General features: G+C 41.5%; 1 protein-coding gene across 2 annotated transcripts in view; it reads right to left on the reverse strand.

Moving 5' to 3' along the window:
• Window positions 1–1,379: 1,379 nt before the first annotated feature.
• Window positions 1,380–26,406, reverse strand: part of RNF182 (ring finger protein 182) — a 69,166-nt gene continuing 44,139 nt past the window's right edge. Inside the window, exons 2-4 of one of the 2 annotated variants that reach the window (XR_009460859.1) lie at window positions 25,109–25,271; window positions 12,468–14,750; window positions 1,380–1,773 (exon numbers count right to left, since the gene is read on the reverse strand). Coding sequence is in view for 1 of the 2 variants with exons in the window: in XM_019498494.2 (XP_019354039.1) it covers window positions 13,769–14,506 (738 nt within the window). In the remaining variant the exon portion in view is untranslated. Of the gene's footprint in view, window positions 1,774–10,532; window positions 14,751–25,108; window positions 25,272–26,406 lie in introns of those variants that run through there. The other variant, XM_019498494.2, reaches the window with a different exon arrangement.

Consider the following 26,406-nt stretch of genomic DNA (forward strand, 5'->3'; position numbering starts at 1 on the left):
TTTTATATTTCATACAAACACCTACAGCTGGTAGGCAGCATCTCTCATAAGGTATTTCTAAATGTCATCATTATTCAAACACCTAGGAGAGACAGATTCCCCAGGTCTCCCTACCTTGTTGCTATAGAGATTTACAAACATATGAAGTGGAGACACCAATCACTTATGTCTTCCTTACCACAAAATAGGCTTCTCAGTTCAAAAGCCCAGTATCATCTTCAGTAAAAGTAACCACAGAGCAAGTTGCATTTAAATTATTAAGAGTGAATTTGTGTGTGTGTGTGTGTGTATAAAAAAAACAAACCTTGAGGTTTCCTTTTTCCTTCCTTCCCCCTGCCTCTGTTTTCTTTTTATGATATTTCTGATGCAAAAAAAAAACAACAACAAACCAAAAGAAAAAGAAAGAAAGAAAAAAAACCCAACTCTGACACAACAACCTATCAGGAGTAGCAAGTCTGGTCTTCTCAGGTTTTTCAAGGGCAATCACTGAAGGTTTCAAATGTTTGGACTGTGAACTGTAAATTGAAGGTGAAGGATTTGAATGTTTAACAACTCTCTTGTCTCCCAATGTTTTCTTCAGTTTTTGTGTTAGAGAGATGCTGACAAATTATTTTTAAAAAGAGCTTTTAAAAGTCTGAATAAAAATAGCTTTCAACTAATAATCAGATTTATTTCTATCTGACGTCATTACCATACCATTTTCCCATTCCTTCACAATCTTTCTAGGGATAAAGGATAGACAATATCTCAATTTCTGATGTAAATGACAACAAAAAAAGCCACCAAATTTTTTTTGGAGGGAAAAAAATTCCTCAAGTTTTCAGGCTTTATTTATGCATCAATGAAGTACAGAGAGCAGAAATCCACTTCAGCCTTCCTCAGGTGCAGGTCAAATCAAAACTCTCAATTTAAACATCTGCAAGATGAATGGATATCTGGGATCCTGATGTACATCAGAATTTTGCATCTATCCCTACATTTAATAAAGAAGGAGAAGTGGGGGGGTGAAGGGAACGGGGTATTAGGAATTTTTGCTTTAAAAATAAGGGTCCTACTCTACAAATTTTATATGCACGAAAGATAGCATCTACTGTTACAGGAAAATAATTGAATCGGTGGCCATATACCAGCTAATGCTAGTATAGTATAGTATTATATCTTCACCTGTTACCAAGGGGACACGTATCAACTGGAAGAGCAGCATTCAGACCTACCCATATTCTGCCTAAAGCTGGTTGAATGGGCTGCACTTGCTCACAATCTGTTTTTGCTAAGAGAAGGAATAATTTATACAGAGATACTGTACACAAGGCACACAGTTTTGGATAGACTACTGTATTTGCTTGTGGGCACACATGTGTAGATTACACTCACATTTCTGCGGGGATCCAGCATTGGTCTCTGCACATTCTCCATGGCTTTCCAAAGGAGATAAAAATTGGTATAATCTTTCACCATGTGCTTCAGCTACTGTCCACACTGAAGGTTTCCTGGCAAGTACATATTTTCAGTGCTGATCAGGTCTTTGTCTTATGTTTTTCACATGGCCATAAAGATAACATCCAGAAATATAGTTCTACAATGTGAAATGCATGTTAATAGGTCTAGTCTAGTATTTCACTCTTACCAGCATGTCTGTCATCTTGAATGCATTTCTTCCTAACTTTAAAAACGGTAGGCTAATGGAAGAAGCTGGCTCTGGCAGTACTGCAACCTCCTTCATTGGAGTCTTCTCCTGAAGAAGAGTCTGGATAGGCATCTGTCTGGGATGATCTGGGAACAACAAATTCTGTGTCTGTCCAGATGATCCTTCAGGTCCCTTCCAACCCTATGAAGCTATGCTCTGACAAGTGCTTTATTGTTCAGTACATTTAAAATATGTGGCTGAGTAACCATCTAAGTAGTCTATGCTTTGGTTTTGTTTATAGACTGCATACTGCACATTCTGACATAACAAGAGTAGGTATTTTTTGCTTGGCTTGGCTAAAATGTTACAACAATACTAAAGTCCACTGGCCTTTATTCTGTTTCTTAGATTGACACAATCTACAGGCTAATATGAAAGACCATGTTATCCAACTCATCAGAAACACACATCTCTTTTATGGATCTTTACTGGAAAATTAAATCTTTATTGGGTGCAACAATTACTTTTACAATAGAACTAGATAATTTGAAAGAGGAACATTTAATAAATTTGCCATTTACTACTGTATTACAATTTATGATCCTGAAAGACTAATTAATATTTCATTGTCTCACATCTGAAAAACAAAAATAACCACAAAACTATAGAAGACACTTTTTTCTTTCTAAGACTAACTAGGAGAAAACCACAGAAGGCAAGCTTCTGGGAATTACAGGCACCCATTTTGCATTTAATTTGATAAGCCTCAAAGTGCTCTTTCCTATTGATTGTTCATACCCTTATGAAAGAGTCACAGTTATCAGTTGACAAGGAGAAGGTGAAGGAGGCAGGGTTTCATGACTCAGCATATAAACTAAAGTGATCTGTGGTTTGTTTTTCTAATTTGTTTACTTTCTCCAACAGTAAAACAGAGCAAAGTGAGCTTGTCTTTATTTCCCTGATCACAGCTTGCTCATTTATTTTTAACACTCCTATTGTCCTTGCAGGCTGCTTTCTAATACCTCTTCTACTGTCAAGTTACATCCCATCTGCTTGACTTCATTACGTGCTGTTCTCGTCACCTAAGCCTGCTTGTGTTTGCTCAGACTCCCTTTTGCTTAACTTCCCTCTAACTTGTAAAGCCTGCTATGCAAAGTTTAACTGCCAGCCTTTGTGCTGTATAAAGCGCCGGTGACCCTGTTGTATTTAGTGATTATTTTACATATGAACCTAATTATCAGAACTTGGTTGGTGGTTCACAGATTCCACAGGTCACCTGGGTTAGAGTCAGAGAGGAGAAGAAAAGTCTTTATCTAATTGCTGGGGAATGCTGAGTTAGGCTTTCTACAGGCATCCCCAGTTTCAAGAATGGGGCTATCTTCAGCAAAAAAGCTTCTGTCTTCACCTCCCCTGTTGCCACACAGAACTGTTGGGTTAGTTGGAAGGGACCTTGGGGTACCTGTAGATGTTACACACCTGTTGATTTAGGTGCTAATCTGTGCAGATATTTGGGGAGGTTAAATTAGGCAAAAAATGGCTGGCCTGATCTAAATTAGTTCACCTGAGAAGGCGAACAAAGTTAGATCAGGAACAGGTTAGCCTGATCTAATAAATGTCTGTACATGTTCAGAGTGCAGCCCCAGGGCTGCACTTTTCCAGCTTCCCCCCTTCCCCCCAGATGCTAAGTGGGCTATTTTTAGTTCCCCAACCACTGCATCCCCAAATGGACAACCTCCTTATCTCCAGATGGGCAATCCCCCATGGCCCCACCAACCCCACCTCTTGCAGACCCGCTATCCCCTACCCTGATCCCACCTGCCTCTCCCCCACCCTCAGTTACTTAGATCAGGCTCCTGGCACCAGTGAACGCATGCACAAGACACTCCCAATCTATGACCATGCATCTTAAAGTAACCCCAGTTAATTCAATTTTAAAATAAGCTGTGTGATCATTGATTGGAAGTGGTGAACATGTACCCTGAAGAAGAATCTGGTACAACCCCTTGAAGGAATTTAGGAAAACTATTCCTGTAGCATCTCTGCCAAAGCTTATCCAGCCTCTTCCTGAAAATCTCCAGCGAAGGAAATTCCATAACATCCTTAGAGAGTCTATTCCACTGCCTCAGTGTTGTAACACTCAAAAGGCATGTCCAGATAAGTGCGCATGTGTGGTATACAATGCTGCAGATCCATCTGTGGTACTGCAAACTGCCTGTGCCACACATGCAGGTGTTTGCTGCACTGCTAATTTGCAGTGTGGTGGGTTTTTTTGACACCAGCAGATCCTGGTGTCAAAAAACCCTGTGCCTGAAAAAAAGTGGGGTGGCACATGTGGTGGCAGTGCGTGCCACCCGAAGCCAGAGCCTGGTTAGCTGGAGCCATGCTCCAGGTGCCAGCCAGGCTCTGTGAGCTGGATCGCTGCTGCTGAAGCCTCAGGAAGCCCTCAGGACCCCAGTTAAGGCTGCTGGGGCTAGCCCATGTGCTGGCCCCAGCCTCCTCTACCCCATTTGGGGCAACTTGCTGTACTCCAGAGCACGCATGCACAAATATTGCCCGGGGACAAATAGCAGTGGCACAACTATGTGCCACTGCTATTTGTCCCCCAGGAAATGCACGCGTGTGCTCATCTGGACATGCCCCAAAAGTTTTTCCCAGTAGCTTATCTAAATCTCCTTTTCTCCAGTTTGGAGCCATTGCTCCCTGCCTGCCTTCAAAGCAAAGGAGAATAGTTGTTGTCCCTCTTTTTCATGGCAGCTCTTCAGATATTTGAAGACTGCTGTCATGTCCCCCTCTTAATTGCCTTTTCTCCAAGCTAAATAGGCCTCGCATGCTCAACCATTCCTCATCATTTAGTTAACTCTCCAAAGGATGTAAAGAGACTCTATTGAGTCTGGCAAACAGGATTGACCTAGGATCTGTTTTTCTGAGCTATTGAGCACCTGATCACTTCAGTGGGAGCTGCAGGTAATCACCCACCACAAAAAGATTCAAGCTTCTAACTGGTAAAATAGGGGTTGTTTTTTTCCTTGTGCTGGATTAGATGCCAGTCAACAAGGGAAACAAATTTAAATGAATAACTGCCTACATTGTGCTTTTCCTTGCCTGACAGCTCCATTCCTGAAGTCTGCCAAGGAGACAAAAAAAAAAAAAAAGCTATGAGGCTTGAAGAAAAGAAACACCAAAACAGATAAAACAAACAGTTAAAAATATGCTTGTATTTAGGGGAATCCTCTCCTTTATTCTATGGTTTGGGATGGGATGATAAAAGGTAAGCATTAGTGGTGGAGGCACCATAATGGCAGAAGGAGGAGACATCCTCCATCACTTAATTCTTGTCACAGTCCAGCTTCAGTGCTGGCCAGGTTATTAAAATCTCAGAGGATTGTCCTGCGCTTTAGCCATACAAGGGAGTCATTGCCTTAACTCACTCTAACTGAACAGCATTAGTTGGAAAGCTGGAAGACCCCACAAAGTATTGGTGTGGGAGGTGACAAGCTGATTTCTTGAGCCTTCCTTTGGTGGTCAGTCTTGCAATGTACAGCTGAGATATTGCTTTGGTTTTCCAAGTCCAGCAGCATTTTGTTTTTACTACATTAAGTGACCCCAGTCCATAGATTTCATGGAGCTGACTTTTACATCTTCTGTCACCACTGAATTAAATATTTCCCATCTTCTTTGATGTGTACACCTATTAGAACTGGCCTTATTAGATAGCTACACACAATATATATATAATGTATATTAACAATGATATGGAGTGTTATAGTCTGTCCTGAATTTGCTTACAGTGGCTATTGTATTAAGTAAACAGTAACATATATAATGATTGGTTATGCTGTGCAGTCACACATGGCAGATGCAATTTAGGTACTGATAACAAAAATAGGTGTTCTCAGCAATCTCAGAAGCATGTGTGTGTGTGTCTAGTATGACTTCATTCCTTAGTTATTGCTTTTAGAATGTGTACTGTTACATTTTTGTAATACCTGGCTAATTAGTGCAAATACCTGAACTTTCCTCACATATGTTTTTGCTTCTTGTCTTTCACAATGTACCTAGGATTGTCTAATGCATAATTAATTGTAATTAAATTGACAAGGTACTGTTTCTGTTGTCAGGATGTGAATCAATATTTTATACACAGATCTGATTTCAGAGGTATAGCTGCCAAGACATCTTTAAAACTGCCCTTTTTAATATTGAACATTTCCCATCTGGGTTATAATGTCAATTTAAACCATTCTATAGTGAGTGGCAGTTAATAAGCAGTCCATCTTTCACAAAAGCAAGAGTTTTGCCAAGTGTGTTTAATTTACTTATCAAAAGGATCTGATTTTTAAATATGGATCTCCACTAAAATCATCCATTTAAAAGGAGGACTACTAGAACGAAGCAGTTTGCCTCAGAGTCTCCTGAATGTTCAGGATGATTGCTGTGTATTAAGAAGGCATATCCCCCTTTAGACACACTTGACATTTTCCACTCCTTAATGTGAAGAGAGGTGTCAGCCATGACTTGCCAGGAAAAATAGAAGCCTATAAACTGATATATAGCATAACTTCTCCATGAATTAGTTGTCATGTACTAACTGGCTGTTTATTTCTGATACTCCTCAAATCACAACAAAAATTATTCAATGATTATGAATTATTCAACCACCACATGAAAGAGAGAAATAGGACACGCATACAGAATTCATATCAGTTAAAACTGTGTGCCAGTAGAGTGAAACTGAGAGCAAAGGGAAAAAGAAGACTGGTATCATGGGTAAATATTTTCTAATGTCCATTACATAGATGCCAACGTTGGTTTTTGCCAGTGGGTGCTTGCAGATGTAAAAAACCTCCCCAAAACTGGCACTTTAAACCTGGGACGTTCCTGTGCCAAGCCTAGCGCATACCCGGAAAAGGCAGCACATTACTTCAGCCTGGCTCTGTAGCATCTGTAAAGATCAGGCACTTTAGTGGGGCTTTTTGTTGCTTTTATGTAGTAACTAATTGAATCAGCTTTAAGTAAAAGTGCCAAAAGCCCTGATGAAGTGCTCAATTCTTTACAGACACTGCAGAGCTGGGTTGAAGTAATGTGCTGCTTCTTCTGGTAAAGCGTGATTTTTTTTTTAAAGTCTGCAACCAAAATGGCTGTGGCTCATGGGTACTGAGCACCTGCTAATTTATTTCAGTGGGTGCTTGAGCTTTGGAGCACCCATGGAATTGGTGCCCGATGGTCCATTAGATAGCAGAACCATCTCTTGAGGGAGAAGGTAGGGTCCTCATCACTTGAGTTATTTAAAACTAGACTAGATAAAGTACTTATCTCTTCAGTAGAAAAAAAAATGCTGAATTGGCAGAGGAAATGAACAAGATCACCTAATAGTTTTCTTTCCCATCTCTAATTTCTACAGTTTGGCGAATTTGTTCATACAAGCCCTATTTGTGCAATTTATGGAAGAGGAACAAATACACTAAGTGGATTTCAGCTGTACTGTTGCAAAACACAATAAAACCTAATATAAAATGATACCAAATGAAATTTGTGCTAGCAACTCACATTGTAAGATGATTTTCCTTTGTTTAAGGAATAACAGCTAATGCTTTCTAAGGCAGTGTACATCAATACCAAAATGACTGCTAAGATTGATTAGTGACTAAAACCACTGTTGTGCAACTGCTGTTGAAAAATATAAAAATTCAACATTAGAAAAAAAATGAACAGTATATTCATAAAAATGTCCTAGATTGACACAGCTGTGTTTTCATGTATTGGTTAATACTCACCTGGTTAAAGATGTTAACATAGCTGTATGGGTATTCCTTGAACTGTGAGCCTTCAAAATTTTAGGGGGCAATTGATGCAAAAAGTCAGGGGATATGGTATAAAGTCTCCACCTTATATCATATAAGGTGGAAAAAAGGCATAATATATGACTTTTGCTAGGGGTTTGACGGAATTATTAACCAAGTATGAAATTTCCAGTACTGCCCAAAAGTTAATGCCTGATCTGTTTATCTGAAAGTAAGAAATACCTAGGGGATTAAAAAAAAAAAAAAAAAAAGATCAAATTGCTATATCCTTTTGAATTTTTTAAAAAAAATTAAAATTTCTGAATTTTCTACTACTTCCCCAGTGAAAGTTGCTTTCCCCCATTGTCTCCATTTTAAATAAATGTTGAGGAAACATATATATATTTGTAGTGATAGAAGAATGCCTGTGACCAAGTCTGACTACCTCTCTCTACTACCCTATCAGTTTTAAGTGCTCTAGTAGTGGCCATCATAGAGGACATTCCAGTTGTCTGCTACTCCGTCCTCTGTTGTCCTCTCTTCAAGAGATAAATAGAGGACATAAAGGCATTGGGTTTCATATCAATAGAGGACAGACTACAACCAAACTGTCCTCTATGATGGCCACCCTATATGTTAGACTCTTGTTTGCCTGAGGACTGTGACTATTAGAAGCCTATGGGAACAACTATAAGCAATGGTTCAGTGCCTTGAAAACAGGGGCAGGTCCAGGAGGGTGTAGTGGTGAGAATATGCTCCCCTTCTGTTACTGCCCCTGGCTGGCCTAGGCACAGGGATGTCTTAGAGTTGCTCGTGCCCTGCTCCAGCCACAGGCTGCGGCTCTGTGGGGTACCAGTTCAATAGGAGACAGTGGCAACAGCCGGCTGGTATCTCTTCCTGCACCTGCTCCCTGCCCTCCCCAAGTCCCCCATTAGCTGGGAGGAGCCCACCCATCACAGACCCTGGGTGATGCAGGCACAGGGGTATCCCCAGAGTTGCTCCTGTCCTGCTCCAGCCAGGGGCCGTGGAGAGTTGCTATGCGAGATGCTGGGCTTGGCTGGGATCAGCAGCATGCAGATTCCTCCTTCAGATGCCTACCCGTGGCTTGTGGGGGATGTATGGGGTGTGCAGCATGCAGCAGGCAGTGGAAGAAGGAACCTGTGTGCTGCTGCCACTGCCCTCAGCCAAGTCCAGCACCCTATTCAGCTGCTCAACTCTGGGGCTTCCCCCACCCTGACTCATCTGGGGACAGCAGCATGGTAGGCAGGTTTCTTCTCTGCATGAAACTTCTTCCTGCCCAGCCCCCAGTGTTCTTTGTGGGCCCAAAGGCCTCCAGCCACACCTTGCCCCATGGTCTGAGGGATGGTGTGCCCTCACCCTGCTTTAGTACATCCTGGATCTACCCATGCCTGAAAGCAGGCAAGACAGGGATCATCCCACCTTGGATAGACAACTGTCTTTTCTTTCTTACCCTTTCTGAAATCCCTCTTCTTTGATTTACACCCCCTCCCCACAACTCAGAGGTTGACTAGCACTATGGGTTTGACTATATGGGACTTGTCCTTACTATTTTGTAGCCTTGGGACTCATTTCAGCCTTTAGATTATTAGCTCTTGGAGTAGCTCCATTTACTGAAGTTTGCCACTGACTTCATTTGGGACGGAATTTCACTTATATACTGAATTTACTCAGATCTAAGACAAAGTTCCCCCCATTGAACACAGGGAAAAAAGCCCCTTGGATTTAAGCACAGGCAGCAGGGTCAGGTGGCTGCTGCAGCTCAGGCTCTGGATCCAGCTCTGGCTCTGGCCCTGACCCAGGATCAGAGCCACAATTGTTGCCTGCCTGCACCCCACTGCTTCTGCCCTCTTGCTTGTCTCTGCCTACCCCACTTGCTGTCCTGCCTCTCCCCAACCCTGTCGTTTTTGCTTGCTCCAGCTCTGGCAGGGCTCCAGCTCTGTTCCAACCTGGGACATGGAGCATGCATTTGCTCTGACCACAGCCCAGCTCAACAAGAGCTGTTGCTGTAATGGCACCTCTGGCTGAGGCCCAGAACTGGAACCCAGGCCAGATTTGCTGCCACCACTGCTGCTGCTATGGACCTCGGCTGGGGCCACAGCAAAACATGCACTCCATGCCTCAGACTGGAGCAGGGCTGGATTCTTCTCAGAGCCAGAGCAAGGATAAGTGGTGGGGCAGGCAGTAGTTGTGGCTCCAACTCTGAAACTGGGGTGAAGAGACTTTGGGGGGGGTGTGGGGAAGAGAGGCAGGGAGGCCCATGGGGGCAGCAGTGGGAAGACAGGTGCCAGGAGGTGCAGGCATAGGGGAGCAGGCAGCAGGAGGAGCAAGTGGTGAGGGGCCAGGCAGCACGGGTCAAGCTGCTTGACTCCATCACCTACCCCCTACTGCCTGTCCTCCATAATGCCCCCCCTACCACCTGACCCCCACTGCTTGCCCTCCTACCACTGCTTTCCCCACTACAGCAATGGGGGGAATTTAAGATGATCCTCCAGTTACTATATTCTATTAATGGAAAATTAAAACAAATGTAATAATTTTCCTTGCATAGAATGTAATTACTGGGGCGAGTCATCTTAAATTCAGAGTTGTCTTAGATTTAGGTAAACATGATATTGATTTTCCATTAGCATATACACATTTTATTGTGTATATCACAGAAAAAAGACAAGTTTCCCTTGTGGCTAAATCAAAGATTTCAATTCCATTTTTACCATTCCTACGTAAAGGGCATTATAATACAGTTTAGGCCTCTATGTCACGTAAAATGCCTTTCAATTATTCCAACACGGTAGGAAATCTTTCCAAGTCTAAATATTTTTTTTAATTCTAAAGTTAACTGCTTTGGTCACTTGGAAAATAAAAAACAAAATAGTAGTGACAGTAGTACCATAGCAGTGATGCTCTACTGCCTTGTATAGTCATTTACACTTGTGCAAAGTGGTTAAACAGCCCTATCAAGTCTGAAATCTCTACCCACTGGTAGCATTTTACAATATCTTTATGCATAGATGTTAAAAAAAACTACACAAATTGAAAGGCAGTGGAGAATAACACCCACTATCTTTGGCAGATCTAAGCAGAGAAACTCAAATATTCTTGCTGGATGTGCTTCAGGAGCTAACAAAGTTTAATATCAGCAGGGTGTTGACAAATATACTGTACACAGCAGAAAATAAACAAAAAACCATGTTAACTGCAGCTCCAGCAGAAATTAGCATTTGTAGAAAGCTTAATATTGGTGATATGGAAGATAAAATTGGTAGGTAGGTAAGTGGGCTTTGATGCTGTTTTCTCGTGAAACTGATGGGACAGCAGTGTAACATCATTGGCTTCTGCAGAGTTGCTCTTGATTTACTCCACTATAAATGACATTGTGGTTACAGTGAACTAGGTCCCCAGTAGGATCATAGGAAAGTAGGGCTGGAAGGGACCACATGAAGTCATCTAGTCCAATATTTTTCAGTGTTTTCCATTGTCAGTGTCTCTGAGGTATTACAAAGTAGAGCATAAAGGAAAACTGAAAAATTAGTATTCTTTTCACCTTGATTTGAAAGCTAATACTTCCACCAACCTTCTCCAGGAACTGAGATGTAGAGTGTGCTGATGCTCTGACTTGACATATTGCAAATATTACAAGGCCTCAGGTGCAATAACGTGCTCCACTTGAGAAGCAGAATAGCTACTTAATGAATGTTCCTGCATAGCCACGCTTTTTGAGTCACCTAATATTATAATGTGGCCTCGAATAATAGTGTAAGTTAAACTGGATGTGAAAGCACTCAGATTTCTACATTCTGCAGAAATATAATTTAAAAGCCACGCTAAACCCTTTTGGCAGTGCTTTAAATGCTAAAGCACTATGTTCAAGGTGTTTTATTTGTAAAGAGGTATGCAAATAATGTTGTCATTGAGTTGACATTTGGTTATGTTTTAAACCAAAGTATTAAATACAATGCTGGAGCTGAGATAACTGGAAGCTAATTAAAAAAAAAAGAAGAACAGACAGGGAAAGACACCAGACACAGCACTGCAGACATATTGTACAGAGGTAATACATAGATGGCATGCACTTATAGAAATGTCTTCCTGTGTCAGCCACCCATTTATTAGAGATATTAAGACAAATTGAACAGAAAAACACCCTACAAATAGATGGAGCTCTGACACCACGCACACATCTTTTCCAAGCACGGGTACTTTAAAACCATGTAGTTTTTTTGTACATTTCTTCCATCTGCCTCTGTTTAGATACTGAAACCAATGGATTTGCAGATTAGTGACACCTTGGGGTTTACCTGTGCTGGAGTTGCCAGCTCATCTGACTACATGTGTTTTACTACAAGCATTAAAATAAGCAACTCAGTAATACCACATTCTAAAAAAATTTAAAATATGTTAAAGTTAATTATCAAGTAATTATTGGAATGACTATTTTAACCATTCAGTAGTTAGCTCTGTAACATCACATAGCTGCAAACTATAAATTGCTAAATCCTTACTTCTTGAACACATGTATTATTATAAACTTCCTCGCTATCAAGAAAAGTGATACATTTTAATTGACTCATTTTTTTTCTGTGTCTTTAATAGGAATGGGGCAGTAAAAGGAACTTGGATCTTCTCAAAATGAACTGACTTAATTTCACATCACCTGGGCTAGCAACACATTCATGTGTGTTTTCCTTTTCTTAACCCAGCTTTGCATTATTTTATTGCATAGATTTGCAATAAGGCCTGTCAGGCAGTACATTTGGTCTTTGCACTGCTTCATCCTTTCATCTGTATGTTACCTTAACTTTGCATGTAATCAAAAACTAGGCTTGGACTAAGATACTGCTCTTGTTAATTTTTGGCTCTGTTGTGCAAATAGGAAAACAGAGCCTTAGTTATTTAGGTATGCTCTTAACTAGTTATTTATATGCGTTGACATTACCCTTTCCTTTTTGAAATATATAAAACCATTCCTTTTAAAAATGATATATGTATATATAGCAATCTTCCATTACTTCCAAGTGTAAGCTGATAGAAAACAAACATACCTTATAGGGTCTGATTCTGCTTGCAGTTATGCTGGTAAATCACCTGTAACTCCTCTGAAGTCAGTGGAGTTACATCAGTGTAAATACTTAATTACAAAGCTCCATCAATTCCCACTGGAGTCAGAGGCAGCTGAGGATGGTCAACATCTTGCAGGATTGTGTTCTAAATGAAATCCTGATCACAGTATGTCCTTACAGTATCCGTTCTTTGAATTCGAGAAATAGACAGCAATTACCCATGTCAACTTACTTCATAAATTTGCATTACAGCATGATTCTTTTGGTGGGATGGAAAGAACTCTATCCTCCAGCTAAAGGAACTAAGGGAAACTCTCTAATTACTAGAGGATAATAGAGGGCATGGGACTGATCAGGTGTTTTGCTGAGGGAACTAATGGGCTGGGGATAGTGACTGCAGGGGGGAATACATAGCAAGTGCGATGGCTTAAATAGGAAGCGGTCAGAAATCCTATGACTGTGAAAGGGAGTCCAAGAGACTGGGGATCTTAATGAGTGCACATGGAATAACTTGTTTGCAAAAGACAGCCACACATGGTTACTCACTTAAATGTGCACATAAGCCTAAGCGGCTGTCTCTTAAGGTGGGCTGCAACCACAGAGAGGAGTACATGGATGGTTGGAGGGGACACTCTGAGGTGGGGAGGGACAGAGGCTATGTTTCTACCAGAGGAAAAAACATGTAGATTCTCTCTCCATTTCTCAATACCCTCCAGGATTATGCTATCTCTAAAGCAATGAATAGGGAAATCAGTAACCAGTTACCTCCCACAAAGACTATGCTACAGAAAAGGCTGGTGAGACCTGTGAACTTATCATGCTCTTCTTACAATATTAACTCACAAAGAGATTGAATTCACTTACTGGCATAACAGATATTACAAAACAGAACATAACATACACATTGTCTGGGATGTTGCTTTATAGGCCAAAGGCCTGCTGGGCCTCATCCTGCAGCCTTGACAGATATGACTAATCTAGCTGAAGACAAGTGACTATATAGATGAATAAGGACAGCAGTGTCAGCTGCTGATTCAGGCAATCTTGCTTTTTTCTGTTAGCCTAACCTTTAAAAAATTAACGTGTAAAATTTATTTCCATTGCTTAGTAGAATGAACAAGTAGAACAAATTAAAAAAACAAATATTGAAGCATTTTTTTTAAATGGACTATGGCCACTGCTTCCATTTAACATGATGGACTACAGTAATAAATAAGAATACAAAGAGAGCATGAATTAACTGTGCTACCAACATGGCAATATGTCTTATTTCTTATTTGTTATTAAGATGACATGCAGTCCAAAAACTCATGGCATACACATTGGCAAAAACCATAAACCATGAGAATAACAAGGCTCGAAGGAACAAGGCTGACAAAAACGACTCCAAGGGTGACTTTCTTAGATACCAGTAAGTAGATCCCTAAAGGCAAGGAACTAAAGTACAACAAACCTAGCAACCAAACTAGCACTCGAATGGAGGTTTGGAAGAGCAAGGATGTACAGTTCCACACTGTCCAATCATGCGACACAGTTGCAACAGAGTCAAAGCTTGTGGGCCTGTAGAATTCCACCACAGGGGTCGAGTTCAGAGTCTGGGGGCTTTCTCTCTGCACTTCCATGATGGTTATAACCAGGCAATTGGAGGAAGTGTGAGAAGGGCTAACAAGAGATGCCAGCCTTTTGGGAGTCAGCAACAGTTCTGTTGGATTGTCTGGGAGGCACTTCTTCCCCTTTCCCCCACAAGCCAAATTCACGAGGATGTTGTTGTCATCGGGAAGACTACTAACCTCATCATCTGGCAGACAAGTCTCAAACCTACAGAATGGGCACACGATGACTCCTTGAGGAGAGTCCCCAAAGTCTATGATCTTGCAAAGGCATTTGGCACATACCCTGTGACAACATTCTAGCACTTTCGGTTTTCTCTGTTTCACGTTATAGCGGTTGTAACAGATCTTGCACTCAAGCTCATCTGAGCTCTGGGACTCCACAGTATCTTCGGGTGGTTGACTGGTCATTTCTTTTAGTGGTTTGTAGAGTTGAGATGATGGGAGTTGAGAGGAAGTATTTTACTCAAGATAATTTTAGGGCTTCTTTCTGGTTATCACATCACCCATATCAGTCAGAAAAACAATCACCCATATCAGTCAGAAAAACAAAAGTATCAAAAGTACCAGTGATCTTCATTCATTTTTGGCTTCTGTTAATGATTTTGTACTGTTCCTTCATTGTGTGCCATATAAAAAAGACAGCATGGAGTTTCTGTAGAGGAAAAAGAGAGTCTAGAATTGTTAGCATGGCACTGAAGACAAATCTTTCATGGCTTTATCTTTCCAATAACATTTCTTAAAACTCTCTAAAGCCATTACTAAAATAGTTTTTTCTCTGTCACCTGAAATATACACAGCAGTCACATTGAAAAAAACCTGATACCACATTTCACATGTAGGTATGTTTAGTCTCCTGAATAACACATTGGATCTTGAAGTCTTCACTGCATCTTGGTTCTGATAGATTTGTTTTCTGATTGGAACCCATTTTATCTCTCGCTTTGTATGTAGTAAGTAGGAGCACCTGTTTCCATCATACCTCCCAGCCAAGCACAGAAGGAAAACAGACTGTGTGTTTATCTAGTAGCCACCAGGGCCCCAGAAAAATGTACTGACATTATGGTAAAAGTCATGATGAAGGTAAAAAAAGAAAAAAAACCCCACATCTTTTTTTGGGAGCCTGTACCAGGGAGGAAACAAAATCCACAGCTAGCAACACACCAGATTTCCAGCAGCTGAATTTTGGGAAAAGGGACATGTTGTATCAGAGAAAATACAGTATTCTGTACTATTTATCTACACTTAACCCTAACATGCAATGTGCATTCTAGTCATCACTTCTAGCTTTTTAAAATATACTTTAAACATATTAAAAACCTGATGGAATACTTCAAACAATGCAGCAAAGAAATACAGTGACTATAAACAAGAAACATACAAGGTAATATAACAACATAGATATCTTGGAGCTCACAGAAACAGTTCTTTAGCCTCTGTTACTTTTTTTATTTTCTTATTCATGCACTGTAGCCTTTCCCTTTTACTCTTTGTATCATCTCTGGTGACCTTTAATTAAATATAAAGTTGTAAGACACCAAGGGAATAAATGTGCTCCAGGGTGGAGGTGGGGGGGCACTTTAATTAGAGCGGCTTTCAGAGTCGCTCTAATTAAAGTACCCACAATGTCATGTGTATTCAGTGTCCCAGTCTTCAAAATGGTGGTGGGGGTGCTTTAACTAAAGCTCATTTGATGACCTTTAGCTAAAGCACCCTTGCCACCATTTTGAAATGTGGGGACACAGAATACACACAATGCAGAGGTTGCTGGAGTACATAGTTAGCACATTCCAGCAGACTTGCGGCAGACTCAATTAATATAGTCTGCTCCAATGCAAGCTAATTACCACGCATTGGAGCAGAGTTCCATCATGTGTAGAGATGCCCCAACCTACCCAAACACTGCGAACCAAAAAAATGGGCACACTAATATGATGGGCCAACCTGCAGGGATGTGAAGTTCAACTGAAAAATTTAAAAGAAACAACACAACACTAGGCTGTGGCCTCAATCTCATATAGATTTTTTGGACTGGGGGTGAGTTAGGGTAGTCAGCTTCTAAATCACTGAGAAGTAGGGCTGGAAGGGACCTCTAGAGGTCATCTAGTCCAACCCCCATTTACAAATCATAGAATCATAGACAATTAGGGTTAGAAGGGACCTCAGGAAGTCATCTAATCCAACCCCCTGCTCAAAGCCAACTAGATCATTCCCAACTAGATCATTCCAGCCAGGACTCTGTCAGTCTGGGTCTTAAAAACCTCAAAGGATGGAGATTCCAGCACCTCCCTAGCTAACCCATTCCAATGCTTCACCACCCTCCTAGTAAGAAAGTTTTTTTCCTATTATCCCACCTAAACTTTCCTTACTGCAACTTCAGACCATTGGTCCTTTTTCTGTCATATGCCACCACTGAAAACAGCCTAGCTCCATCCTCTTTGTAACCACCCTTCAGGTAGTTAAAGGCTATTTCAAATCCCCGCTCAGTCTTCTCATCTGCAGACTAAATAAGCCCAGTTCTCTTAGCCTCTCCTCAGAAGTCATGTGGCCCAGCCCCCTCACCATTTTTGTTGCCCTCTGTTAGACTCTCTCCAACTTGTTCACATCCTTTCTGTAGTGGGGGCCCCAAAACTGGACATGGTACCCCAGGTTTGGCTTCGCCAGTGCAGAATAGAGAGGAATAATTACTTTCTTTGATCTGCTGGCAGTGCTCCCACAAATGCAGTCTAGTATGGCATTATTCTTCTTGGCAACAAGGACACACTGTTGATTCATATTCAGCTTATTGTTCACTGTACCCCCCAGGTCCTTTACCGCAGAGCCGCTGCTGGTCCCAACGGCGTATGGGATTGTTTTGTCCTTAGTGCAGGACTCTGCACTTCTTGTTGAGCCTCATGAGATTTCTTTTGGCCCAATCCTCCGATTTGTCTAGGTCACTCTGAATCCTAGTCCTACCCTCCTGCATATCCCCAGTTTGGTGTCATCCATAAACTTGCTGAGGGTGCAATCCATCCCATTTTCCAGATCATTAATGAAAATATTGAACAAAACTGGCTCCCAGATCAACCCCTGGGCACTCCACGTGATACTGGCTGCCAACTAGACATTGAGCCATTGGTCACTACCTGCTGAGCCTGACGATCCAGGCAGGTTTCTATCCACTTTACAGCCCATTCATCCAACCTATGCTTCCTTAGCTTGCTTGCAAGAATGCTGTGGGAGACTGTATCAAAAGGCTTGCTAGAATCAAGGTATATCATGTCCACTGCTTTCCCCACATCCACAGAGCCAGTCATCTCATCATAGAAGGCAATCAGGTTGGTCAGGTATTACTTGCCTTTGGTGAATTCATGCTGAACATTCTTCTCCTCCAAGTGCTTAGAAATGGATTCCTTGAGGATTTGCTCCAAGATTTATCCAGGGAGTGCGGTGAGGCTGACTGGTCTGTAGTTCCCCAGATCCTCCTTCTCTTTCTTAAAGATGGTGACTATATTTGCCCTTTTCCAATCATCTGGGGCCTCTCCCATTTGCCACAAGTTTTCAAAGATAATGGCTAGCAGCTCTGTAATCATATTGGCCAATTCCCTTAGCACCCTCAGGTGCATTGTATCCAGACCATGGACTTGTACATGTCCAGCTTTTCTAAATAGTCCCCAACCTGTTCTTTCACCACTGTCGGCAGCTCACCTCCTCCCCAAACTGTGCTGCCAGGTGCAGTAGCCTGGTAGCTGAAGGCTGTGGTAAAAAAGGCATTGAGTACTTCAGCCTTTTCCACAAAATCTGTTACTAGATTGCCTCGCCCATTCAGTAAATGAAGGACCCACACTTTCCTTGACCTTCCTATTGTTGCTGACTTACCCTTCATGTCCCTTGCTAGCTGCAACTCCAATTGTGCTTTGGCCTTCCTGATTTCATCCCCGTATGCCTGAGCAATACTCTTATGCCCCTTCTTAGTTGTTTGCCCAAGTTTACACTGTTTATAAGCTTCCCTTTTGTGTTTTAGCTCACTGAAGAGTTCCCTGCTAAGCCAAGCTGATCTTGTGCCATACTTGCTAGTCTTCCTGTGCATTGGGATGGTTCACTCCTGTGCCCTCAGCAAGGTTTCTTTAAAGTACAACCACCGCTCCTGGGCAACTTTCCACCTCAGACTCGCCTCCCAGGGAATCCTGCCCATCAGTTCTCTGAGGGAATCAAAGTCTACTTTTCTGAAATCCTGGGTCCATACTCTTCTGTTCTCCTTTCTTCCTTTTGTCAGGATCCTGAACTCAATCATCTTGTGGTCACTCCTGCCCAAATTGCCATCCACTTCTACATTTCCCACTAATTCTTCCCTATTTATGAGCAGCAGATCAAAAAGAGCATGGACCCTAGTTGGTCTCTCCAACACTTGCAACAGGAAGTTGTTCCCAATTCTCTCCAAAAACTTCCTAGATTTCCTGTGCACTGCAGTTTTGCCCTCCCAGCAGATGTCAGGATGATTGAAGCTCTCCATGAGAACCAGGGCTTGTGATCTGGAAACTTCTGCTAGTTGCCTGAAGAAAGCCTCATCTGCTTCATCCTCCTTGTCTGGTAGTCTACAGCAGACATCCACCATGACATCACCCTTGTTGCTCTTCCCCCTGACCTTAACCTAGATACTTTCAACAGGTCCGTCTCCAGTTTCATACTGGAGCTCTGAGCAATCATACAGCTCTTTACAGACAGTGCAAATCCTCCTCCTTTTCCCTGTCTGTCCTTCCTGAACAGTTTGTACCCATCGGTGACAGTGCTTCAGCCATACAAGTCATGCAAGTCTCTGTTATTCCAATCACATCATAGTTCCTTGACTGTGCAAGGGCTTCCAATTCTTCCTGCTTGTTTCCCAGGCTCTGAGCATTTGTGTATGGATGCCTGAGGTAACTAGCTGACTGCCCTACTTTCTCAGTAAGAATGAGGAGGCCTCCCCTGTTGCCTTCTCCTCCTTGTGCTCTCTCTGGGTCTCCTGCTCCCCACTTACCTCAGGGCTTTGGTCTCCATCCCCCAGCAAATCTAGTTTAAAGCCCTCCTCACTAGGCTAGTGAGCCTGTCTATGCAGATGCTCTTTCCTCTCTTCGTCAGGTGTGTCTGGTCTCTTCCTAGCAACCCTTCTCCCCATGGCTGAAGAAGCTGAATCCTTGATGGCAACACCATCTACCCAGCCATGCATTGATCTGCAGGATGATGCAGATTACTCCTGCCCAGACCCTTCCTCTTGATGGGAAGGATCAAGTAGAACACCACCTGTGCTCCTGTCCCCTTCACCCTTGCACCCAGAGCCCTGTAGCCACTCTTGATAGGTTCAGGATCACCTCTGGCAGTATCATTGGTGCCCACATGGATGAACAGCATAGGGTAGCAGTCAGAGGGTTGGATGAGCCTCTATAACCCTTCTGTGACATCTCGGATCTGGGCTCCAGGCAAGTAGCAGACTTCCTGGGACAACAGGTTAGGCCAGCAGATGGATCCTTCTGTCCCCCACAGAAAGGAGTCTCCAACCACTGATACCTACTGTTTCCTCTTCATGGCAGTGGTCTGGATCCACCCCACCTTGGGGATTCCTGGCTTGGCCTCTTCCACCAATGGAATGTGTTGCATATGTTTTCCAGACAAACTGCTGCAGGTGAGGATGACAACTTCTTGCTGCTAAAGGTCACAAGCTTCCAGCTTTCACCTTCCTGGAAACCCATGCTCTCTTCCTTTTCTTGCACTGCCTCTGGCAGTCCTTCTTCCACAGTCCTAGAGGTTTCCTCCAGGGTAAAATCAATGAAGTCCTCATGGCGGAGGATGCTTCAGAGCCTTGCTACCTCCTTTTGTAGCTCTCTTGCCTACTTCCTGGGGGACACCACCAGAAGGCACTGCTCACATCGCAGGCACTCCCCCACCTGGCTGATACTGGAAGGAACCTGCAAGCTGCAGTCTGCACAGCACCAAACCAGGACCTGGGTGGAAACCTTGACAGTGTGCAGTCCTTCAAGGACATACACCTCACAGGTGCAAGCAGAGGAGGAGCTGAAAGTGGCAGTGGATCTGGGATTATGATGTCTTCCAGCCATCTGCCTGGGTCTTCTAATCTGCTGCCTCTTACTTTCTGCCTCTCTTTCCAAGCAGACCTTACCTAGCAAACTCCTCTGTAGCTGGCCTGTTTGCTGTTCCTTGAACCTGAAGGTTTCCCTTTTCCCTGAAAACCTCTTTCCTCTCAGCAAGCTTACAGTGAAGGAATATGAAAGAAAGTTTCCAAGCAAACTCCTCCTCACTATGGACTCTAGTTAAACAAGGGGCTTAAGTATTGGTTTAGCTGCTGAGTTTTAGCTGCTTAAAATAAAATAAAACTATGTAGGTCTTAATTATATATATAAAAAAAGGAGACAGAGAAAAATTTACCTTACAGGCTTCCCTTCAAAGAAGGAGGCAACAAACTGACCAGCAAAGATGTGTGAACTGCTTGTAAAATGTGCTGACTAAAAATGGTATGTCAAAACTGGTTTTATATATAAATTTGGGTTGACAGCCCAGATTTTTCCTGAAAATGTCTGTTTCCATGGAAAATTTTGACATTTAATTGAAAACAGAAGCTGAGAATTTTCAGTTTGAGGTCTAAATGTTTTGAATTTTAGTGGAAGGTTGAACATTTCCACAGGAAGAAAACCCACTTTTCTAATGTTATTGCTTTCCCTTATGAACATTTTGCCAATATCTGGCAATTTTTGTGGTGGAAAAATATAGAGTTTTGCTCAATTTTTTTCCCTTTTGTTTGGTCAAGTTCAGTTCTAATGGTCATAACTTCACTGAAGTCACTGATAAAAGTAGTAAATGTGGCTCGTTAATTTTATTATCAACACGCATTGCAATTCTATAGTAGCTCTGCCAATGATTAATTATCTCATAGCAGTTTGTCAAGGTCCATTTTATCAACTGCTTTCAAACTTACTTTAATGTACATTCAGAAGAAAGACATAATTATATTAATTGTTGCTTTCAATCGCCTTAAAACATATTCATCAGTATTAAGCCTCCATGGATTTCTACTTTCCTTAGTAGGATTTGGTTAAGCCTAAGATACTGAACTTCTATATGCATATGCTCCTTCAACTGCCTTTAGCTCTTGCTATTCTTACACTTACTTCTTCTTTTCCGATTAGAATTAAAATTCACACTTTCTTTAATCAAGACTTTTCATTAATGCTTTCTCTACTTGATAACATTTTCTTGATAACATCAACTTTGCTGCTTATTTTATCTGTTTTTCCTTTCCATTCCATTGGCTGCTTTATTGTTTTCTTAGGAGTTTCTGTATCTTCTTCCCCATTTCTCCTTTATTCCTCATCTCTTCATACAGATACTTGGTGTCCTTCAAACCATAATTTTTCCATCTTGTAAATATGGTGAAACTCTCCACCTTAATCAACTTAATATAGACCAGAGGAATTGGAGAATTTCTAATGGAACTACATTTAATCTTGACTTTGAACTTTAATTCCTATCTCTCACACATCTACTTCAGGTCTATACAGTGAATTCTAATTATGTTATTCTTTTCATCATGGATCCAGACTGCTGCCTTCACCCAATACCTCCTTGTTTTCCAAAATTATATAATAACTCTTACCTAAATTGTAGAGTCGTGACTGCATATCATCATATGGATCTGCTCCTAAATAAATTGATTTTGAAATTCCCATTGACTTGGGACTGGGAGCAGGCCCTGTGTCTGCTACATAAAGGACTAAATTGAGTTCTCTTAAACTACTGAGTTCCATCAACAAAACATTAGTTTTCCTTTCATCCTTCATTGTGGATAGAAATGTGTCCTCATGGCATTTTTGTTATACTTTGGTTCTTGATTAAATGAAAAATTGCTTAAATGGTTTCACCTCACGAATAAATGATGATGCAATCTTTTATTTTTCTTTCTGCCACTGACCTCAGCAAGCACTGATAAAGTTAGAAATGTACTACAATGGTCTACCAGAGTGCTTCTTTGAGGATATTCTCTCTTCTAAATAAAGGGCAAACTAGAGGAAGGAAGAGGCCAACTACAGGGAACATAAACATGGAGAAACTTATGTCACCTGGGGAAAAAAATCCTTGCGCAGGTTCATGGACCAAAGAGGTCAGAGACCAGAGAGGGCACAGTTGGTAAAGTAAATATGGCAGCTGGGGAAACCTTCAGCTTTGTTTTGTTTTAAATAGAGGAACTAATATCCCTCAGTGATTTGAATAGAAGTACACATAAGTTATTGTTTCAGTCCATACTAGTACACATTAACATTAGGGGAATCCTATTTACTAAAACAATTTATATTTAAGTACAAAAACCATGCTTATTTGAAGATTTGTAGTCAGCTTTAGAACTCTTCAAATATTATATGCCAATTACAAGTACATTGCTTATCAATACCTCTTTCAACAACAGTTCTTTCATAGATGACAGAAATCTAGTTAATAACTACAGAAATGAAAGAATTAGAGGTGTACTGGCCTTAAGGAAAAAAATGGATCAACATACTTTCCTTCAGACATCCCACTGAAGATCTTTAATCACTTCTAGTTTTCCAAACATCTAGTTTCCAAATAAATTGCAATGACATGGATGCTGAGTATGTGAGGGCCCAAGGGCCCTGGCCCCTCTTGGGAAGAGGGGAGGGGGACCACTGTCCCTAATTGGGCAGGACAGTCCCAAAATGGTGGGGGGACTCCCGGGAGGGATGTGTGGGGGGGAGGGGCATGTGCCCCCCAGATTTGTGTATGGGGCAGGGGTGAATGCCCACCCTAGTGCCCTCCCTACGGGAGCCCTGCACTGGCTGCACCACCATGGCATGACACACCTTGCCTGCCCAGCAGCAGCAGGGGCAACGGTGTGGAGTTGGGGCCCTGAGCCTGCATTGGGCAGCCTGAATTCACCCCCGCCCTGCATGGGCTTCACTCAGTTCTGCTCTGGCTGTGCCACTGGGGAGCATCATCTTAGGCCATTCCCCCATTTCCCCAGCAAAAATAAAAGTCAGTGCCTATGTGCAGTGACTTCTGCACTTTCAATTTAAAACTATAATATATCTGTTGACCAGCACATTTATATTCAGCCACCTCCCTGGCATTGTGACTCAGCAGGAAGTGACCATTTCACTAGATTTTTCCAGCTTGTGCTGCACGGTTTGCTAAAATAAAAAAACTGCTTTACTATCCCCAACATTTGTATACAGTACACCCAAAAGCTTTGGCAGCTGCATCCTGTTTCATGCCACATTTCTGCTGGCTCTGGACAGCTTTTAACAATGAGCATTTTCCTGTCGGTTCTAATCAATTTGTGACTCTGCACTAGAGTAACAGAAAGTGGCATATCGATCTGTTCTTGGTTTACAGTCAAATGTGTAAGTGACACTGAAAAAGCCCGAGTGTATTCTTTGCATGATAAAAATTACTGTTACTAGGACAGGCACAGAAATCTGTTGGGCAGGGGGGAGGGGGCGTGTTAAACCTTCAAAGAAAGCTGAAGAAAAAAATGCATGGAAAACAAAATCTGCCATGTATGCAGTTTACAGGTTTATATATATATATATATATTTACTAATGCATACACAGCAAAGAGCACATATAATAATTTATTGGGTAGGAACTGCCCTTTTACTAATGGTTTTCTGGCACTTTAGATACATGTGATCACTATGTCGCCATAGCGTGCTGTACAGTGATGTAGCACCTTGTTACGCTGCTGTAGGGCAATGAATAGATGCACCCTATGAGTAATACTTCTTTTTCTGACATTATAAAGGTTCCTGGTAGAGACAGGGAAGGCATTACTTATCTCGCTTTGTATCTATGCACTGAGAACTTTAACTATCATTTTAAATGAGCTCTGAGCAGTGGCATAACAAGCAGAGTTGGTGCCTAGGGCAAGCCCTGCAGAAGACAGCTACATGCTTTGCCTGCCCCAGCTATTGCTCTTGCTGCTGCTGCAGCAGCAGCAGCAGCAGCAGAGGACAATTTAGGAGTTCCCAGCATGGGTATGCTGCCAGAGTGTGGACTCTTGTGGCAATGGGGGCAATTCTGGTACCCCTCCTAACTTGGAGTTCAGGGCAGGTGCCCCTCTCACCTACCCCTAGTTATACTATTGGCTTGAGCATAGTTCCCACAGCCTTTATAGGCATAAATGTGTAAATATCGCCTGTTACCTCTAAATAGAACAGTTTAATATGCACTACTTCTAAATTATTCCAATATTTAAAATTATATGCTGAGTACCAAATAGAAGAGGAAATAATGTATTTATTCCCTGGATAAATATTGGAGCATACTTTATTGAAACAACAATGCCCCCCCTTTATAATATTCTGACTTCGCCTAGCTCCAGACAGAGGCTAACACAATGCACATACAAATCTTGCAACTGTCTAGAATGATGTAGACTAGACTGTTCCATAATTGAGAGACACAGACACAATCAGAATCTTTTAAACAAAATTTCCAGTGAAAGATTTTCTCTCTCATATATCATTTATAAAATAACTCATACAGGAACGTGCTGATGACTGTTTCAAATTTAAGTATGGCTTTTAATTTTATCTTTAGAGGAAAGATAATTTTATCTTTAGAGGAAGCCAAATTTAAATATGGCTTTTAATTTTATCTTTAGACAAAGGATTTGCTTTCTCTATCTTTTAGTTCAATGGCTTAATACCAACTGACATCATGTAAAGATCTGGACCAAAAATTGAATGTAAAATGATAACAAACAAATTATTCAGCAATAATTATTTCCTTTTGTTGAACAACTTTAATTTAATTGCCCTATTTACTTGGGCTTTTGCCTTTTTCTGCATTTGGCAACTGTTATTTGGTAGCCCTTTTCTGTGCCACTTCCTCACTGTGGATACTTTCCTTTTGTGGCTCTGAAATCAAGAGGAATGTTCTATTATAATATGAATATATGCTTCACAATAGAAATTGTATCTTTAAAAGGGATATCATTACGTTATACAAAGAAATGAGACAATTACTCACAGGAACAGGCTCAATGATTTACCATTCTCTTCTCTAGAAAAATATTTTTTTTAGCTGGCATGCTCATTTAAGTAGCAATCTGGTGCTTTGTTACTCTTTTCCAGACTCTTTGTCCTTCAGAAGTTCTTCTCAGAATAACTGTGCTGTCTGCAGGACACTGATTCTAGAAGATGAATTGAAAAGATACATAATGATAAATAAATAAAAAGCTTTCCAACATTTCTTTTAGGTACATTAATGTTTAATTATGTCAACTGCAGATTTGTCAGTCATTTGTCTTTAAACCTGGAATTATTACAAAGCTAGTAGGATATTATATATATTTGGTTTCAGAATGGTGACCTGGTAAAAAAGATAATATTGTAGAAGTTTCCCTGAGCATGGAAGGAACCACACAAGGTCTTAGCATAACTGTGGATTTTGCTTAAGACTTCAGAAATAAGGTTTGAATAGAAATTAAGTGATGGGTACATCTTCTGGCCTGGAGCTCTAAAGAATCCCAGAATGGAGTGAAAAGTGATGTTGTAATTCCTCCTTTTCCTACTGTTTTAACAGACAGCTAAGACCACATACCTTCTACTTTGTGCATCTACAGCAGGGGCGGGCAATTATTTCAGGCGGAGGGCCACTTACTGAGTTTTGGCAAGCCATTGAGGGCTGTATGACAGGCAACCAGGGGCAGATAAATATTAATTTTCTCAAATTTTTAGGGGCCCTGCGGGCCGGACAGAATGGCCTGGTGGGCCACATCTGGCCTGCGGGCCACATTTTGCCCATCCCTGATCTACAGCTATACCACTGGAGCTATTTATCCTCTGAGTTTCTCATTTTGCAAAGAGAGGGTCTTACAACAACCCACAAGATCTGGAAAATCCTGACATTTCAGGAAGTTCAAATTCTGTTCTAGATCTGAACTCTGTAGTTTATGCCCCTCTCTAATATGGAAATTAGTGATGAATGATGACAGTTTGAAAGTTTGGAGATATTTGATCCATGACTCAGCTTGGACATAAGGTGAAATACTGAAAATATGGAAGTCAGTGGGAGTTTGGTCATTCAGTTCAGTGGAGCAAAGATTAACTCATGAGATTTCTAGACCTTCTTGTGAAACCTCCAGTCTTCCTATGTAGTCAGGCTGGCAAGCCCACAAGAACAGCATGTATCCTGCTTGCAAACTATGAAAGCCAGACCCATTGAGAACAATAGGGGTTTTTTATCTCAGTAAAATTCATTTTCATTTTGATTCAGTTTTGGAACACAGATTCATGAGCAAAATATTCTCATATTTTTGTTTTAGA

This window comes from Alligator mississippiensis, chromosome 3, assembly GCF_030867095.1.
Source record: "Alligator mississippiensis isolate rAllMis1 chromosome 3, rAllMis1, whole genome shotgun sequence".
Classification (NCBI taxonomy): Eukaryota; Metazoa; Chordata; order Crocodylia; family Alligatoridae; genus Alligator; species Alligator mississippiensis.